This window comes from Sciurus carolinensis, chromosome 7 (genome assembly GCF_902686445.1).
Source record: "Sciurus carolinensis chromosome 7, mSciCar1.2, whole genome shotgun sequence".
NCBI classification, from domain to species: Eukaryota; Metazoa; Chordata; class Mammalia; order Rodentia; family Sciuridae; genus Sciurus; species Sciurus carolinensis.
Window position 1 is genome coordinate 150,536,763 of NC_062219.1, and position 20,595 is coordinate 150,557,357.

At 43.3% G+C, this 20,595-nt stretch overlaps 1 protein-coding gene across 5 annotated transcripts in view; it reads left to right on the plus strand.

The window, feature by feature from the left end:
* Cdkal1 (CDK5 regulatory subunit associated protein 1 like 1) overlaps positions 1 to 20,595 on the plus strand; it is a 560,769-nt gene that overhangs the window by 358,125 nt on the left and 182,049 nt on the right. For all 5 annotated transcript variants that reach the window (XM_047558430.1, XM_047558429.1, XM_047558428.1 and 2 more), the window contains exon 11: positions 12,737 to 12,882. In XM_047558430.1, coding sequence (XP_047414386.1) covers positions 12,737 to 12,882 — 146 coding nt within the window. The remainder of the gene's footprint in view (positions 1 to 12,736; positions 12,883 to 20,595) is intronic.

Here is a 20,595-nt window from a genome sequence, read left to right on the forward strand (position 1 = left end):
AATTCTACTGTCATTTGTCATCTTGGGTACATGGCTCCTCACGTCTCTCTAAAGGGCTTGGGCACCTCCCTCCTTGGCTGTGATAATTGCAACCAGCATGGCGTCCTTTTTTAGCCTTTCTCACCAGCAGCTTTTCTGGGCAAAGTTCACATTACTGGCCTCTTCTTATATAGAATCAGTGATAATGGAAATTCATTCAATAGTTTGTTAAGAAGAAAATAAAGCCAAACACCCAAATGCAAATAACGCACTCACCTTAGTTCCAGTGCGTTGTGTTGAAAGTGTCAGTCTTGGGCTTTTCTCTTCCTTGCACTCAGCTGACAATATTTGTGAGTCTTAATTTTCCTCTCGTGGATTTCTGGTGTGAATTTGTTCATCTGGAATGTGTTCTCCCACTTCTTGGCACTGTTCCTATGGGGACACCCTTTTAAAGCAATGGCCAGGTTTTCCTCAGATGAACTGTGCACCTTGGTGAATTCCGTGGAGAGATGATTTAGACATCTGAGGAAGGGACAAAGTCATTACTTAACCATACAGAAAATCACCTGTGGTTCTCACCAGTCTCTGTCTAGGCTCGCTTCAGCACATCACGTGTTCTGTTGTTTCTTTTTATTCTGTCTTCTATATCCTCTGACTCCTGCCATTTTTCAAATATTAAAGCCAGATTATTTAATTTGGGAATCACTTTTTCCCATTTAATGTAGAAGGAAATTCTACATCGTTAATGATTTACACATTTCTTCAATTCTTAAGGTAAATATAATGCATCAATAATATATATTTAGAGCACATTTGATGATTGAAAAGATTCGGTTGTTGGAAACACACTGGAGAGAGCTCTACAAAGCCTGCTCGATTATTTTTAAGTTATTGTATCAGTTACGTTTTTGTTTCTCTGACTGAAATATCCAACAAAACAACTTGGGAACAAAAGTTTATCTTGGCTCATGGTTTCAAAGGTTCAGTCCATGGTCAGCCAAGTCTATTACTTTGGGCCTGAGGCAAGGCAGAAAATCATGGTGGAAGCATATGATAAAGGAAGGCTGTTCGGCTCCTGAAATAGGGATATTGAGAGAAGGGGGAGCCAGGGTCAAGATATAGTCCCCAAGGGCACTCCCCATGCGCCACCTCCTCTGTCCACACCCCGCCTGCGTATAGTTAACACCCAGTACAGTAGTCCTATCAAATGGATTAATCCATTGACTAGGTTTCAGCTCCCATATTCAAATTATTCCTCTCTGAACATTGGAGCTTTTGGGGGACACCTCATCCCAAACCACAACGGTGATGAAATTTAATCTCAAAATACTTGTGATCCAATGATGGCTTCTGTCATCACTATGCAGAACCGTGTCAGGAGGATGCATCAGATTTTTATATTGTAGAGGCCACAGGCTGACAGATAAGAGAAAAATAAGAATCTTCATTTTCCCCTTTCCACGGAAGATGTTTATTTTTTAATGTTTGGAATTATAATTTTCATTTGATTAAAAAAAAACAATGTTTTAAAAGCTTAAGTCTTAAGAAGTAAATTTGGCTCATGAAATGGGACTTTCTCCAGGTTTTTCTATTTATGCTAGAAGAGATTTTTATCTTTGGAGCCCAAGTGTTTAAAAAGCAGCAGGTTAGGATCTCAGAAAATGATCGGACAAGGTGTTCTGAGACAAGCTGGCCTGCCACATACTAACTGGAAATGCATACGTTTTAGTTCCAATTAAAGAGCTAACATGGGAAGGCAGTTTTACCAAGTGAAAATGTTGTAGAAACAGGGAGAGAATATGTCACTCGTTGTTGCCTTATAAAAAATTACATTCCTGTTTATTGATTCGTATTAAAATTCATATTGTTCAGTAGCAGAAGACTGCACAGTTCTCATGAATGTATTGTCACCTAATTTCAGGTATTAGAATAAAAGCCATTTAGTTTAAGCATTTGAGATACTTAAAAGTCTCCACACATTTGTCATAAAATGGGATGCCAGGGTTTGGATATGGCCTGAGTATGTTCCTCAGGAGTTCCTGTGTTGAGATTTAGTCCCCATTGTGGGGTATTAAGAGGGTGGAAGCCTACTCCATCTGTGGTGTGTAGAGGTGGGGCGCTGGGAGGTGATGAGGAACAGGAAAGGGTGGAGCCCCTAGGTTGAATGATGGTGATTTTAAGGCAGAGGGACAGAGAAGGGAGCACACGTGTACTCCCATCTCTTGTCGTGAGATGCCCAGAACGGCTCAGGACTCAGCTAACACATGGCCATCTCTGGATGTGGTCCTTTGAATTTTCAAAACTGTAAGCACTTTATTTTTTCTGTGAAGTTGTACGAAGCTTTATTGTATAACATTTTCTGAAATTTTGTTATAACATGGACTAATACACTGAAGAGAGGATATTTTGCAGATTGTAAAATTTGCAAGCCACACGTAATGTTATGTATGATATATAAATATACACATGTGGATATATAGTCCCTGATTTATGATGAACTCATGTGTGATTCTTCAGCTCTACAAGGGTGGAAAAGCAGTGTGCACTGAGTACTAATTGTACTTTAGATTTTGAATTTTGACTTTTTACTGGTGACGTGGTACATACTATGAAACTGGCTTAGGGTGCTGGCACAGGCAGTGAGGTACCAGTCCCTGTCCAGGAGTCCTTGTGTGCCTGATGCTGTGTGCGAGAAAATCTGGTGGTTCATTTTCAAAATGTAGGGTGCAGCCTCAATTGGATCAATTGTAGCCCTTCCCTTTTTCTTGCCTAATTTTAAAATTAGCCAATCGTATAGACTGTCACCCCAAACTCCAATCAGAGTGAAGGGCGACCCTGCCGTAGGCGTGAGATAACAGCAGGTGGACTGCCCGCCCAGGGGCACTTGCTAATGGGGTTCCAAAGCTCGCTCTTCACCAGAAGTGAAGGTCTACCTTGCCCACCACTTTTGAGCACGAGTATGAGTTCCTGCAGCACTTTGTCATTTCTAATACTGCGCTAGGATGTTTGGTAGACTGTTAGGTGCAGTTTTCACTTCTATATTTCCCGTCTGTGGTGAGTTCGTTGGGATGTAACCTGGCGTTGGCTAAGGAACATCTGCATTTTATCTTTTTTTGCGGAGACTGCTTTCCAATGTTTCCTTCCCCCCAACTCTCAGAAATGATTTGTTGCTAATGCTTTTGTGCCAATTAGTTTGTCTATTTTTCAAGAATTATTACAGGTTTAGGAAGGACCACAGAAGGATCAGCTCACAGGAAGTATGCTTTTTCGAGAGACATTTGCTCCAGCATTGGCAGGGAACCATGGTTACATTGTAGTTCCACCATTGTGCTCTGGGTCTGGTAATGAACTTCCTGAGTCTTAGATGAGTCAGGTAAAACCTCCCAGGTGTGTCTTGAAGTGTAAATGGCTAGTGAATGTGACTCAGAACAGTGTCTGACACTGTCATCCTTTGAATTTGCCCCTCGGGTGTAAGGTGTTGGGGGCGTGGCAGTCTTGTGAGGCCTGAGGAGCTGACTGAGGCCCTGGTTCCTCCATTCATCTGAGGATGGAGCTGAGGGTTCCCTGAGAGGGCTCTGCTATAGAAGCAAGCTCTCTGGTGAGGCCTTGCCATGCATGTGCCAGGGACCCTCGCCAGATGCCAGCACCATGCTCTTGGGCTTCCCAGCCTCTGGGACCATAAGAAAAATAATCTTATTCTTTATTAACTACCCAGCTGTGGTATTCAATAAGCGGACAATAAGTGGACTAACACCAACACTAAGGGTTGGTATTACTGTTACTACTACTGCTATTATCCAGTGGTCTCTAGGGAGAATTAGGAGGCCAGTAACAGGCAGTGGCCTGTACCGTTCCCTCTGGGCTCTGGGGTAGGTGGTGACAAGTTAGTGGAAAGCAAGGGAGGGGCAGAACCACCCTGGGGACAAATGTCTTATTACACAGATAAAGTCTCTCAGGTGGTTCTGCTGCACTGCCCCCAGAAGACTAGATGAAGAGTCTGCCTGGGCTTGCAGGGACTCGGGGACGCTTGTCTCTCCCCTGCTGATTGATTTTCCCTGGGAGGTGAGGTTTTAGGGACGGAGTCCAAGGCAATAGCATTTCTTCTGGAAGAATATCCTGCAGACAGATAAGGAACTCCACTCCTACCCTGTAGTTGGGGGTGGGGTTACTGGAGACCCTGCTTGTCAAGCAGCCCCAGGCCTCCTGTGCCCTTTAGTGCAAAGCATTCAGCATGTCAGGGTGTCACACGTTGACAACCCGTTTTCTGAGCCCCCATGTCACTAAACAGTGTTGTCATTTGGAAGGGACTGGGAACTTGCTTTGTTCCTCTGTCGTCCTGCCATTTAAATGACTCTCAAGGTCCCTGGTTTTCAGACTTCCTTACATTAGGATAAAATTGGGAGGGGACAGGGCCCCCAGCCCTCCTCTCTCCATTTACTTTCCTTTTCGTTGTGATGTTCTTCTCCAACAAAGAAGTTTCTTTTATGTCTGTCTGTCCTTCCCTTCTCACATCCTGGCTCCAGGGACAGCCTTGGTGGGAAGGCCAGGACTGGTTGACGCTGTTGGTGTGGCAGATTCTCCTGTCTGCCTCCCGCCCACTGCCTGTCCTTTCCATATTCAGATTTCTCCCTCCCCTTATGCTAATGCGAAGCATTGGGAGCCCCTGGGGTGGGAGTGCCTGGGTGATTTGGATCCTGTTGAGAAGAAGGTTTTTCTTCCTCTGCTTTTGAAGAATTAGAGCTCATCCCTGAGGATGAATTGTCAAGAAATATTGTTAGCTTAATATTTTGGTCTTTGAAAATCATTTCGTTTTCCCCAAACCCACTTGATAGTATCAGATACAATTTTATAATTTAGTCATTTCGAGATGATAGTAAGAATAATGAATTTTTCTTCTAATAATCATTTTTTGGGCAATGATTATTGTTTCTTCTATCTTTGTTTTTCAAAAATCTTAAAGGGCTAATATGGCATTTCTTTTGTATTACAGAAAATCATTCATTTTTTAAAAGAATGGTGCTTTGTTTTCCTGTTATATTATGTGCTCTGATTATGTACCTTTTACTACAGGAATGTAACAGGTTTAGCCCTGTAAAATCCTGTAAACCAGACCATTAAATGAACAATTCTCTCTTTAGAATGATTTTAACCAAAAGAGGAGTAATCAGTGCATTCACCACAATAGTAAATACATAGAAAATCATTAACTGCCCCCCATGTGCTTATTTCTCCAAATGTACAAGATAAATGATTAATATAAGACTTAGAAAAAATCAATATGGCATGTCACTGGGCTACTTCATAAAATATAAGAAAAAAATCTAAAATAAATATAATATGTCATATATAATATACATCTGTATGTCAAAATTAAAATCACATCAATTTAGGATTTTAAGCATTTGTTTTGCATACAGAAGAACAGTTTGTAACCTGGGAAATCTCAAAACCAAAAGTGGCAGGCAGTTTCCATTTCAGGTCAGTTATAGAACAGTTTATAAAGGAGAGCAACTGTGACCTTTTTCAGGATGATCAGTCATGATTTTTTTAAAAGACAAACAGCTGGGTAAGTTGATTTGTCTATAGTTGATTGGTTTAAGTTCATTGCATCATGAAGATAAGGACAAAAGATTTAAATTGGTCTTTTGTTTATGTTTAGGTTTTGGGGGGGGGATCAGAATTCCCTTTGAACATTTGGCCTGGAGGGGCTGAACTCGGGCCTCTGTTTCCTTTTCTGTCTGTTAGCATGTCTTACCTCACTGTTTACCTAGAAAATGTTTTGTTTATCATTCAGAATTGAGCTCTCCCGTGGATGAAACCTTGGCTGCCTATCTAACATAGTTCCTGCTTTTCCTCCCCTACTCTACCTTGGTAAATGAAATGCTCTTCCATTCCAGTCCTTAGTGAAAACTGATTAAGGAAAAGGACTCTGTTCCCGGAAATGCTGAAGTTGTAAATCCAGTTAGTCTGCTTCTCTTAATTATAGACATTTTATTTGAAAAGTGTCTAAATACTGTTTGTTTTCTTATCCATAAGATGAGAGTGTGTCATTTCATCCATAAAATGATCAATCAGGGTTCTCCAGAGATACATAGAATACATGTATGTACATACATACACAGCACATATACACAGATGGGTGTTGGATGGACGGATGGGGAAACTTATGGGAATTGGCTGTCACATTCCGGGGCTTAGAAGTCTTTCCATCTGCCATCTGGTTACTAGAGAACCAGGAAAGCCAGTGGTATAGTTTACTGAGTTAGAAGACATGAGAACCAAAGGATTCACAGATATAAGTCCAGGTATCTGAAAGCCCAGGAACCAGGAATTCCAATGTCCAGGGCAGGAGAAGATGGCAGTCTCTGCTCTAGAGAGAATTCCCCCTTCCTCTGGTGGTTTGTTCTGTTTGGGTCCTCCATGGATTAGATGATGCCCACCCACTGGACAAGGGTAGATCATCTTTTACTCTTCTTGCTGATTTAAATGGTAGTCTCATCTGGAAACACCCTCCCAGACACACATAGAAATAATCATTTGCCAGTTATCTGGGCATCCCTTAGCCCAGTCAAGTTGACATTTGACGTGAGTTATCACAGCCAGTAAAGATAACTGAGGGTATACTTTTAATAAATGACCCCTAAAAGCTCAGTGGCTTATACAACCAAAAATTCTTGCTTGGTCTGGACATCCATCATGGACTGCGTGTCCATGTGCAGGTTGTCTCCTCTCCAGAGTTTAGCAGTGGGAAGAGAGAGACATAGAGTTAGCCTGCATATGCAGTTTCTCTCACTATTTTATTGGCGTGCAAGACACATTACTCCTGAGTGCAGTGAGAGTGGACTGTACCCTGAGATGCAGCACAGGTGGGACCCCACTGCTCCCGCAGAGCGCTTGGCAAACAGTAATACAGTCACCAAAGAAATAATGAAAGTGGCTGCTTAGCACGGTTCCTGCATGGCGAGGACTTGAAGGAGGTGCAGGAAACTGCAGAGTGTCTGACAAGAGTAGGGGCTGCATTATTGAAGGAGGCAATTGTGTGTTCACCTGTTCATACAGTGCAGAGGGTGTTGTCTGCTTTTCGTGCCAAGTTGTAAGGGAGTTTGATGCTCAATAAGCCTTACTTAGCTGTATCATGTGTATACCAGGTAACTCACAACTAAAGCAGTTAAATTACTAGGCCATTCTTTCTACTGTGTTCTGCCTTGAACAAGAAACTAAAGTTATCTAAGGTAAGCTTCAATTTGGATAATGAAAGCATAGATAGATAAATGATCTTGAAGTGAATCTTCAGCATCTGCCTTTCCATTAGATTCCTTAATTATTTATGTCATGTTTAAGAGAAGCCAATAGAACTGTCTCAGCTGAATGTTTAATTTAACTGCCTTTTTCCCATTAAATTGATCAACTGTCAATTTGTTCTTTTAGTGTTTCACATCCTCAATCTTTCTTCTTTTAAATAGAAAAAAAGGCAATTATTGTTGGATGGTACCTTTTTTAGAAAGTGTATCTGTTCATATTATAAATAGCATTTGGATCACAGTAGAATTTTTCTGTTCGTTTTGCTCTTTGTTGTCTTTAAGTAACACAGCAGTGATAATTTTTTGGTATGTGTTTAGTTTCTTGAAGTTTAGCTTTCATGTAGACTTGGGCAGCCACCACTACAGTGAGGATACAAGAACTTTCTTGACCTTATCAGAGCAGAGTAAATAGGATGCTAATGATGTCAGTTGAAAATAAATCGTGTGTACAATCACAACTTCAACATTTCGATATTAGCATTAAGTTGCGTGTTTTTTTCTGCTCAATGTGCAATCTGATCGCGGACTGACACTAAGCGGAAGAGCCGCAGGTGCGGGAGCCCAGCGTGCACAGGTCTGCAAAGCTAATTAGAATGGATGTTTCGTCTCCATCCATTTCACTGCAGATCCTGAAGATGTGAACCCTTTGCCGTTTAAGAGTGAATTTCCTGTTATGATGAAGTCATAGATCAAATGTAAATTAGAATCTGTTCACGATCTCTGAATCCTGCCCATGCCGGACTGAGGACAGGAATTTCCCTTCTGAGCTTCCTCGTTCCCCTTCTGATGCTGTTAGAGGTAATTTATTATTAAATCGCTGAGCGTGAATGTAGGTCCTGGTGATTCACTTAATAGCTGTTATAATGATATTAATTAAGTGATGGATGAAATATGCCTCAGGTCTTGTTCTGTCTTGACTTGTGTGACTTTGCGGTGTTGAAGGTGACCCTAGAAACAGGACCTCCGAGAACACAGGGTTGCTCTCTCCACGGTTCCCTGGGAGTGTTTGCAGCTTGGCTGAAGCCACCCTGTGCTGGATGATTGTGTCATTCAGTCGCTCGTGCCTTCAACAACAGGTGTGCGTGCCAGAAGTGAGCAAGCAGAGATTGCCCTGGGCGTGAAGGTGTGCGGTGTGATTGCAGGGCCCGGAGAGGCACGCGGAGCCTGCGGAGCTCTCCGGCCTGGAGCCTGAGCTGCCAGCTGTCTGATCAAAGGTAGAAAAACAGCCGCTTAGCGCTCGGACTGCAGGGCGGCACCTCCAAACACGCCTAGCGAGGTTGGCCAGGCACCCGAGGACCACTGCTGCATGATGCTGCCTCTTAGGGCCACCTAGTGTGGTCCGATTGGGAGGTGGCAGGTAGAAGGGTGGTTTCCGGGGACCAGGAGGAGGGAGGGAAGTGGTATTTAACGGGCAAGGAGTTTCAGATGGGGAGGATGAAAATGTCCTGCAGATGCTTGGTGGGTGCTACCATTTTGTGATAGCCCCTAATGGCACTGAACCGTTCTCTTAAACATAGTTGAAATTATAAGTGTTATGTATTTTTTACTAAATAAAAAAGAATAATTTAAAAACCCACAAAATGTCATTTATATCTCTTTCTTCTCATTTTAAAGAATCACTTTTTTTGTTTGGTATTGGTTTTTGTTTTTCTGGCACTGGGGTAATCTGCTATTGAGCTAATGCCCTCAGCCCTTTTTGAATTAAAAGAGTTTTTTTAAACATGGTCTCACCAAATTGCTGCTTCTGGCCTTGAACTTGCAATCCTCCTGCTTGGCCTACTGAATTGCTGGGACTACAGGTGTGTGCCACCATGCCTGGCTTTTTTTTCTTTATGAAGTGTCTTAGATGACCTGAAAATAATATAGAGGCATAGAGCTCAGCATTGTGAACATGGCCCAGGACAGCACCCCTGCCGTGTTGATGGGGAATAGCCCTTCTCCAGTCGCCGCTGGTGAGAGTCGCCATCTGTATTTAAGAAGCCTGGAGACATCAACCTCTGAATTATAAATGACCTTATGTTACAGTAGAAGTTGTTGCCATGTTAGTCACTACCAGAGCCCTGAGGATGTGCGCAGGCCATGCGTGTGCACACACCAGGTGTGCACAGTCCTGCCACCACTTCCAGGCCCTCGGCCAGCTCAGAGCAGAGTGCGCTCTAACCTTCAGGGAGCTTGGGCCCCACATTGTAAGTTACTTCCATGAGGAAGCGCATTGTGATTCCATAGCGGGTATTCTGTATGTGGAATGTGTACCACGTAGCACACTGGATTACTGTAAGTTATTTGCACAGTAGACCAGAAACTCTGTGGGAGGGCTGTTATCATTATCTCCATTTCATAGAAGAGAGCATCAAGGCACAGAGGCTGAGGGCACGTTTGTTTTACAAAGTGTGTGTGTTAAGATGTCACATCTCTCTTCTCCAACCTGTTTTGGGCACCTTTGGCGTCTTTGGTAGCTGTGTGTGTGTGGGTCTGTCTCCGAGTCTTCTGTTCTGCTCCGCTGGTCTGCTTGTCCGTTTGGTGCCAGTGCCACGCTGTTTCTGCTGCTGTAGTGCTGTAGTATAATTTGAGGTCTGGTCTTGTGATGCTTCCTGCTTTGCTCTTCTCGCTAAGGATTGCTTTGGCTCTTCTGGGTCTCTTGTTTTTCCAAATGAATTTCAGAACTGCGTTTTTTAGTTCTGTGAAGAAATGTCATCGGTACTTACATTGGAGAAGAGGCTTTCTAACAAATGGTGTTGAGAAACGTGGAAACCCATATACAGAAGAATGAGATTTGACCCCATCTCTCACCCTGCACAAAAGTCAATGCAAAATAGATAAAACACCTGGGAATCGATGAAGGAAGTGTAGGAGTTCTACCCGCTCCTTGGGGCATTGCTGTCCAGGATACACAAAGAAGCAAGACAACTTAATACCAAAAACAAGTACCCAACCTACAGGTGGGCCAGAGAGCTAAACAGACACTTCTCAGAAGAAGAAATACAAATGGTCAACAAATGTATGAAAAAATGTTCAGTATCCCTAGCAGTTAGGGAAATGCATATCAAAACTACATTGATACTTCATCTTACCCCAGTCAGAATGGCAATTATTAAGAATACAAATAATAACAATGTTGGTGAGGATGTGGGGATAAAGGTCTATTCATATGTGGTTGGTGGGACTCCACATTGGTCCAGCCATTCTGGAAAGCGGTATGGAGATTCCTCAAAAGACTAGGAATGGAACCACCGTATGACCCAGTGTCTGACTCCATGGTCTGCACCAAAGGACTTACAGTCAGCATACTGCAGTGATGCAGCCACATCCATGTTTACAGCAGCTCAGTTCACAACAGCAAAGTTGTGGAACCAACATATGCCCTTCAACAGATGAATGGATTCAGAATCTGTGGCTTTATACACAAGTATTACTTAGCCAGAAAGAAGAATGAAATGAAATCAAAGGTCGAATGTTTTCTCTGATATGCAGAAGCTAATCCAAAATGGGGAAAGAGAAAGGAAAAAAAAAAAAAAGAAAAGAGGGAATTTCATCACAATAGAGGAAAGATCAGAACAGATGGAGGAGATTGAGGGGGAGGAAGGAGGAATGGGATAAGAGAAAATGAATCTGATTGAACTTTTATATACACATCATGAATTTATACCATGGTGGATCCATCATCAAACCTGCTCCTTATGCACTAATTAAAAATAAATAAATAAATAAATAGCAGAAAGATCAATAGAGTTAGGGGGAGGGGGCAGGAGGAGGGAGAAGGCAGAAGGGGAAGTGCTGGGGACCGAATGAGAGCAAATTAGATTCCAGGCTTTTGTGATTATGTCAAAACGTGTCCTGACATTAGATATAACTAGAAGGAATCAATAAAAAGAAAAAGAACACATCATTTGTCACCACAGTAGATACGATGAAAGGCCTCTAAAGCTGGTGGGCCAGCCTGCCCCTCTGGAGCACAAAGATCTTTTTATAGTCAATTTTCGCGAAGTTTTTGGGAATCGTGTTGAGTGTGAAAACCTGAAAAGCAGAACTAGCAGATGGGAATTGTGCCTCCTGTAGGGCACGTGGGATAAGGGCCATGCTGCCTGTGTACTTGCTGTTGAGCAAGAATGAACAGCTGCTCAGTGCTCAGCCCAGAAGTGGAAGTTTCATGAAGGTGTATCCAGCTGTTCTATGCAAGAAAGTCAGCTGCAAACCCAGTTTAGTAATCCAGGGATTACTGGCATAGCAACCCCTGAATTTCTGGAAGAGAAATAGATAAAGGATAAAGTAGATAAAGGATAGCTATGAGTAATTTTATTCGGCAATCCAAATTCCTCGATGGAAAGGACTTTTCTAAAAACAACTGAGCTTCTATTACGAAGCTGGCCGATTCAAGTTAATCTGTCTACTTGTACTTTATAAAAATGCTAATGTGCACAGTCGATAGAAAGAAGATGGAGACGCAGAGGGCCAGGTTGATCCACATGCAGGACCCGAGTAACAAGAGTGGAGTTACTCGTGTGGAGTGAGCTGGCTCTTGGTCTCTGTAAGATCCTTCAAAATGTTGTCTTGAGGATGACAGATGTGCAGGTGTGGTACTTTCAAAACTGAGACTCACTGGGGGGGGGGGTCACTAAAGAGCAGCTCCTTTTTGGGTGTTTTTGTTCCCTGGACTCCACGAGTGTGTTCTCTCTCTCATGGATGACCTGGCCCTTTGCGGTAGAGAGGGCCTCAGTTGGTCATTGCTTACAGCCCGTGCGAAGGACTGAGGTAACCTGGCTTTCCCTCTGCCGCTCTTTGTACCCACACAGGGTCCACTGGGGCATTTTAGAACATCAAGTTTCCTAGCTTCATCCACTGTCATTTGTTCTCCTCAACTTTAGATTAGAGGTTCTTCTTTTCTTTCCCTTCTTTCCAACTCTGCATCTTAAATGTAGGTACGCAGTGCCGAACCGGCTGACCTCATTGTTCATGAGCCTTTTCCATAGTCAATACCAAAATAATACAGGATCAGTAATGAAGTAAAATTTAAAAAATTAAGTAATAATGTAATGATATCACTTTATTAATAATAAAGTAATGTTAACATTAACAACAATAGATTTATTAGCAATCTAAATTTGGAAACTTCCTCCAATTAAATGCACAGGATCATGAAGTCTCAATTGTTTGCTCAAATATTGCTGTTTTTCCTGCTGATGTACTAAAGCCGAACAGGAGCATGGAGGTGAAGTAGGAGTGATAGTTACTTTGAAGTACTTAAAAATATTTTTGCTCTTCTTGCATCTTTTGATTTTATGTCTCTCTTTTTTTTTTTTTTTTGGTCATCTAAGAGGGACAGTGAAAATGAGGAAATGATTCTTCTAACGACTGGTCTGTTTTCAGCTTTGTTTTTGCTTGCACTAGGTGTTGATCTCAGGGAAACCATCCCCTGATTTGCCACAATGATTAATGTCTTCTCCTTCCATTTCTTTAAGGAAATGGCGAAAATCCTTAATCACCCCCGCGTCTACTCTTTTCTGCACATACCCGTCCAGTCCGCCTCTGACAGCGTGCTCATGGCAATGAAAAGAGAATACTGCGTGGCTGACTTCAAAAGAGTTGTGGATTTTCTGAAAGAGAAGTAAGTCTGTTGGTACTTAGGAAAGTCACCATTCCTCTCCTCTCAGTGTGTGCGGGTTCGAGGCACGTAGTGCAACTCACCGTTAAAGGGTCTCGAGGCTTCCAGGCCTTCCTTCCTAGGGCACCTCAGCTGTGGCTGCTCCTCTCTGCAGTCTGTGGCCCCTCTACCTGTGCATGAGGCCCATTCGTTGTCCTAAGGAAATGTGAACTGTGTCTGTTTTCATACCTGATCTGGGAGATGAAACCGGCATTGACTTTCCTCTAAGTCCCCTTAATTTGGCTTTCTGATGTTGTGAGTGGGTTTTGACATGGATGTAGGGACCAAATCATATCACTACAAAATGGGTAATTTTCTAGCATTTTTTGCAGAAATATTTTTGCTTTTACGCACTAATTCCCATTATTTACTTGAACCCTTGTGATGTGCAAGGAGGCGTGAGGATTCTATTTTTTAAAGTTCAAATTGCTGTTGACCAGAATTAAGGCATATTTTCATAGTCCCAGATGTGGATGATAGTTCAGTTTCCATAGAAAACACTTGCAGCCCGTAATTATGTTCTTCAGTGTCCTTCTCAAACATGGAGGGCGTCTGTGATCAGGCCAGGCAGGAAGCCGAGGTGCCGGCCGGGCCCCTCAGACCCTTCCTAAGCCCAGGCCATGGTTCTCCCTCCGGGAACTTGTCTTTCATCTTGGCATATTTGTGGCATGGGTCTTCCCACTTTCCATAATTTTTTCCACTGTTGTTTTTCTTGATTATGATACAACTTTTTATTTCCATCTTCTTGTTTATAATTATGTACTTTTGTACCTTGTTGAAGTGCTACATGGAAATGCTGGCTTTGTACAAATGGTAAGCAATTATTTTTTCCACTTTTAATTAGTTACTTTTCCTGATGCATACAATTGTTTTAAAATCTTTTTTTCTTGTGTTTACTCTTTTCGTCTTTTTTCATTTTTCCTTTGTTTATCTTTTAATTTTTTTTTTTAACCTCTAGGCATTTCTTTATTATCCTAACCCTACAAATACACACTTGGTGTACATTGACACAAATACAGTTAATCATTCAAATATTCAATTTTGTGGAGAAAAAGTATATTTATTTCAGGATATCATATTTATAGTCATTAAATACATACAGCCTTCAAAATAGCAGAATGACAGTGGCTCTTTACCATGCCTAATGCTCTTGGATCTTAAACAGAACTGGTCAACGCTGAGGCATATGGATTTTTATGTTAAAAGTCTCTTGTTGGCCTATGGGCCAGCCTTACTTTTATTCAAGCTTTTGTAGGTAAGTTTGTCTCATGTGGGAGAGTCCTTTCAGGCACGCTGGCACTGGTGAATGGAATGTGTTCAAAATTGTGGGGTGGCGGGGGAACAGTTACACCTGTGAGATTCCTTCTCTTGCTTACTGAAGCAGTAGCAAATAATGCACACACTTTATACATCTTGCACAATGTTTTGCCAAGTGCAGACATGCGTCCCCTGGTGAAAAGTAAACCCAGAGGCTTTCCAGATAGTCTGTTGTGTGGTGGAATGGGGCTGAGGAATCGTCCCCTCCCTGGCCTCTGTTTGTGTGCGTGCTAACTCAGTTTGTGGAATTACTGTGGCTACTAAACTGGGAAACAGTTTCCATCAAGTTCTGGCCTTTTGTGTTGCTCTATAGATGGACACATGAAATCTGTTGGGTTTTGAACAGTTGGAACAGCCTCCATGAGCTTTGTGGAGGTCAGTAGAAAATAGTTTCTTGCCACTAATCATTGACTCAACTTAGGGTCTTTTCTTTGGACTCTGAGCTACCAGAGGCTTCTGTGTAGCTTTTCTAGAAGAATTTAACCAGCTAGGGAACTGGAACCAAGTACTCTCCCCAGTGATCTCCAGATCAGAGATGCTTGGAGAGGGCAACGGACATGCCTGGGAAAGGCGGACACTCCTGGAGAAGGCCTTGCCTCATCGCATACCTGTCCGTCCTTCACTTCAGTTTTAAGTGCTACTAATTCCTAGAATATAGATGGGACTCCAGCCAGTTAGCATTTGCAGGAGATTTAAAAATTAAGTGTATTGCATACGTGCAGGGACAGAATCAGCCCTGCTATGTAAATTCACATTTAGATAATAACTAGTATGTATTGGAAAACTACAGCAAGCAACCAATATGATACACCTGTTTTGTATAGCAGATAACTGAGAAAATTTCAGGGACCCTGTTTGAAGAAGTCTAGTTATTGCTGTGAATATAACAAAGTGATCCTTGCATAGCTTTAGACAGCTCATCAGAACCTTAAAATTGTGTATTTCCTCCTGTCCATTCTGCTGCTTATGAGGAAAGCACAGCCTTTTCCCTCATGGGGTTGGTACAGTCCAGATTTGCTCTTTAATGAGAAGAAGTTTTCCTATCCTTTTGGGCAGGACCACTCATCCAGTGACTAACTTTCAATTCTGGGATGTTTAGAAAGAGGTGAAATAGTTTAAGCAGCCTTCTGATCTTCATTTCGCTTACTTTATTCCATAAAAACTAGTGCAGTATTATGCCAGATCTGTGCTTATTTTGAAACACCACAGTTTTAGGTCTTCTGTGGGGCAGAAGTCAGGATATCTGCCCCACGTTTTCATTCTAAGAGGGCCTGACCTTGTCGTCATGCCGACACTCACTCGTGACATACCCTGACTTTGAATGGCAGGTTTGATACTTTCTTTATCTACTTGCTTTTTGTATCTTGTATAAATGTGACCCTTTTCATTTGTATCTCATTTCCCTTAAAGTCTTTGACCCCTTTTTTGTAACCAACCTTTTACTAATAAGCAGAGCTCCTTTCTTTCTCTCCATTAGTGAGAAGTGCCTCATCTCTTCATAGTGGGAATGAAGGAAGAGTCATTTCCTAGTCCGTTTCCACAAAAAGTCAATCCTCAGAAGGACCTGTGGGATAGGAGGCTAAAATCCAAACTAGGAATTTACCTGAAGCTGTAGACTTTGAAGCTCTGTGTTCATTGGTATTAGTGGAGCCCTGTTTCTCAGGGCGAAACCTTTTTTAATTAATTTTCTTTACTGTTGACAATGGCCCCCTTTTAGCTAGGAGCAATGTAAGTTCACATTTGCGCCAACTTGGAGCCGATTCATGATTCTCTGCAGTTGTTTGAAAGTTGGCAGCCCTTCTGCCCACAGCAGCTGGATTGAAGATAACCTGGTGGTGTTGGCACATGTTGAGGCAGATGGGGATTTATTAAATCGTGCAACCTTTGCGAAAAAAGAGTGTCTAGATTACTTAATACACTAATTTAAAACAGCTGGTCCTGAGCAGACACTCAGGACTTAAATGATTCTTTTCAGTTTTATTAATCCAGTTGAACATTAAGTAATTTGATGTTTTTATTTAAATGAATAAGATGATTTCTTGAAATACATAATGGGATTTGCAGGGGTTTGGAAGAAAACTACTTAGAACAAAGTAAGGGACCAGTTCTGATTTTTAAAAAAATATTTTGTGTTTTTTAATAAATACCTTACAAATTTTACTACTTTCGCAAGTTGTCACACTGACCTCACTGTTCTCCTTTTCCTATAGCACTGGGCTTTTTTCACGTGTAAAACTTGTTGATTTTGAGGTACTTATTTCCCAGTTATGAGATTCTTACAATGTATTATGTGGAGTTGGATGTAGTTAGGACTCCCAGGCTGTGAGGCCTGGGACATGGACTGTAATTGATGTCCCCTCCCCTCCCCAACATAAGCCACATAACATAGAGTCCGAAAACAGCAATAAGCAGAGCTCTTCTCTCAAGCGTATGTTCTAAAGCAAAGTTAAAGAATCCAATTCCTCATAGTCACACATTAAAGTGTGAAAAAATATGAAAGAATATCCTGTTGATTTGTACATTTTAAGAAGTGAATCGAATTATGTCTCCGGTGTCCTTTTGGTTTACGTTAGACTCCAGTAGTCAACCTCTCCGCCTTCCTCGGGTGGTGGTGCGTGGTGGAGAGTTAGTAAGCAGTAGCAGTTGCATCTTACTGTAGCGCTTGAGTTCACCTTTCATCCCATGACATTCTCTCTCTCAATTGGCCGTGATCACTTGTTCAAGTTCCACACACCTCTGAGTTCATTTGGTCCCTCGTAGAATATTAACCCTTTTAGTGTGTGATATTGGTTCTCATCCACTTTTACAGAGAGTGAGAACCCAGGGAATTGCCACAGTTCACCTTCTGTGGGCACCGAGGGAGGAAGAGGCAGGGGTGGGCCTGGGGAGGTGGCCTTCCCCAGAGAGCTGTCTACCCTCTGACCTCTCTACCCGGCGCTCTTGCACAGAAGGGGCACAAGGGCACGAAGCTGGGCTCAGTCTGGCAGGAGATCACTCGGAGTCACAGAGGTGACTCACATGGCTTATCCGATCCTGTGACCTACTTTTCCAGTCTGTCTGCAAATAATAATGCTAATTCATTAACATCCCAAGTCATTTTCCTTTCCTGTTGTTAGTGGGGTTGTCCCATGCTCCTACGGTTACAGAATCTGATAAAAATTAAGTCACGTTAAATTTGTATCTTATTCCATCTTATCCATCTAGTTTATTCCTAGTGGCTTAGAAACTGAAGTTGCAGTATTTATCAGAATAGAAGAAAAGATCTTGAAAATGGAAAGAGCAGCGTTCAGCAAGGATTAGATAATCAAGCTTTCTTCCAGCAGCACCCCAGACGTGTTGCTGCTCACTGAAGAGGCACCTCCAAAATAACTCAGGCCAGATAAGCCCCTCGCAACTACTTTCTGGCTGGCCTCCGTCATCGCTGATATTTCTGACTAGGTTGTTGCCTGAGGTGTCCCAAAGGTGTTATGCACTGTTTTATCTGTCGTCAAATTTTTTTTGAAGGAGTGAATTTCTTTTCCCTTTCCTATATTGCTATATTCTGAGTTTTTCAAAAGAATAAATAAATCATTGGAACAGTTTTATCAGGTAGATGAACACATTTACTTTTTTTAAATACAGCATTTTGTTTTGTGCGGATGTGCATGTGCCGGATAGGTCTTGGCATCAGGTGCTCAAGGCCATGTGACTTGGGGACTGCCCCACAGTCAGTCTTAGCAGCGTAGCTTTGCAGCTTCCTCCTGGCCTGGTCGGGGAGTAGTCTTGTCATTCCTGAACTCCTCCCACTTAAACCCTTTCTTCAGGATGTGCCTGTGTTATCCTTTTCAGAAACGGAAGCTCTGGTCCCGTGACCTTGGGCCTTTTCCTCCCAGTGCTGTGCCCAACCACCAGGGCCACTCCCCTGCCCTTGGAGCCCTTCCCTCGTCTTGGGGGAGCGCCTTCCTCGGAGGCTTACGTGGCACCTCGCAGTGTGTGCAGGAGCTCCGCCCAGCAGGCAGGCTGAGCGGTTAATCTGTGTTTTGGGAAGTGAACGTCGGGGTTCCAGAGTGGTCACAAGGACTTGCCCAGAGCCTGCGGTACGCGGATGCCACGGCAGGCCTGGGTCCTCGGTGGTTCCAGCAGCACACGCCAGTCAAATGATTGATTTCTTCATTTCTCAGTTGTTTGCCCAGAACGAAAGTGCATGCGGCCCCCACAGCAATCGTCAGAAGACCAGCGCCCAGTGTCTTTGAGTGCTTCTGCCTGGAGCTTCGCACCTGTTGGCTTATTAAATCCTCAGGGCCCAGCCATGCCGAGTGGGTCACGCACGGCATGCAGGTAGCCAGAGACCCTGAGGAGAGCGGGGCAGGGACCCTGCAGGGACGATCCGCACCCACCCTGGTCTACTAGGGCCTGTTGCTCTAGCCACGCGGGCAGCGCTGGGAACCCAGCAGACAGTGAGGTAAAGCCCTCGGAAGGATTCCCTCGGAAGGCGGGTGAGAAGGCACGCGTGGCCTCCAGCCTGGCCCCTTGGTGTCACGTTGTAGGACATGTGATGTAGGCCACCAAGAGAGGGAATGAGAAGGAGGCATTTGCAGTACAGCCGAGCTTGCCATTCAGGGTGGAGTATGGAAAGCCTGAGGAGCGAGGCTCCAGGGGACAGCCCAGCCCAGAGGCTGCAGAAAACACAGGCCAGCAGTCCCGAGGGAGCAGAGGGTGTGCGTGAGTGGCCATGAGCATGTGAGCATGGAGACAGCCGTGGACGATGACGAGGTCGTCAGAAGAAGAACTTGAAAGGCTGACAAGAGCAGCGCAGGGGCACCCCTGCTCAGTGGTGGACGGGTTTCAGGGCAGCTTGAGAGGCAGGGCCGGGCCGCTGCAGGAGACCCAGAGCAATGACACCATGGAAACCAAGGGGTATTGCAGCATTGGGGACAAGAGAGTGCCACAGACCATCCATCAGTCAGAGTGACTCAGGTCAGCAAGTGCTGGGCTGGGTGCTCTGGGGAATATGAAGAGAATATGTCCAGTGCTTTCGTCCCAACCTCCGCAGGTGTTCCAGAGCTGCCGACGGGTACTCGGTCTACACTTGGTCGTCCTCATGGTCCTCGTTGACAGCTGTGCCCCAGTTCCTAGCACAGCGCTCAGGCTGTCCTCCGACCCCCTGCTCCCACCACACCTTCTGCACACCGTGCACATGCTGGCAAGGGACCCGAGATCAAGAAGCTGGGAAGCCGGCCTTTGTTGCATGAGTGACAGTTACTCGGGAACCCAGAAGAGTAAGACAGGGTGATATTTTTAGTGTTTTAATTAAAGCTCTGTTTTCATCAATAAGAAAATTCCCTGCTCCTTGCAGAGAAACTGATATATTCTCTTTCAGGGAACCCACTCTTCCTTCTTGGGGGCTTTGTGTTCTGTGAACCCCTGCTGGCTAATAGCTAGCATAATTATTAGGCAACATTAATTTAGCCTATAATATGTTGAAAGCAATGAGCTAAGTGCTTTGGAGGGCTTAACTCCTGTAATTTCCATAACTGTACTTGTTAGAAAATATTATCACCCCTATTTACAGGGGAGGAAATCAAAGCAGAGAGGTTAAGTGACTTGCCCAAAGTCACAGAGCTGATAAATGGACAGAGTTCAGAGTCACTCTCTATCTTCTAACTCTCCAAAGTTCATTCATTGTTACTATGATTGTTACCACAATAGATAATTTTTAGAAACAATAGAGATGATAACTCTTTTTTTTTTTTTTTTTTTTTTTTTTTTGCAGTACTGGGGATCGAACTCAGGGCCTTGTGCTTGCAAAGCAGACACTTTACCAGCTGAGCTATCTCCCCAGCCCCAGAGATGATCACTTTGTAAAAATAATACTCTGCAATTAATCAGAATCTTAAAAATTATACATGCCTTTAGTGCATCTTCCTCTGGCCTCACTCCCCTGCTTTTTACTTTCCCTCTCCCTCAGTTGAGGGGTGCCGGGTTAGGAGGAATAAAGAAGCCATTTGAGAACAGAACCATAGAAGAAAAACTACAAAAGCAAACAATGAAGACTGAAATTACAAAATTTCAGAATTTCTAAAGCATGTATACTTGTATGTGTTCTAAAGTAAAGTACTCTAGGGTTGCTGTGTGCCACCATGCCCTGCTAAAGTTTTATTTTCTTAAATCTCGTTTGTAACCCACCTGCCCTGATGTGGGTTCCTCATTGTGAATTGCAGTCAGAAGGAGCCAGATAATATCTGACATTCTTTCTCTTTTGCAGCACTTCTACAGCTCTAGGCTTAGCCCTGAGTTGGCCTTCTAAGTCTCTGCAGGTGACGATTTGACCTAATATTTTGCCAGCATATTATATTAATTAGCTTTCCACCCTGCGATATG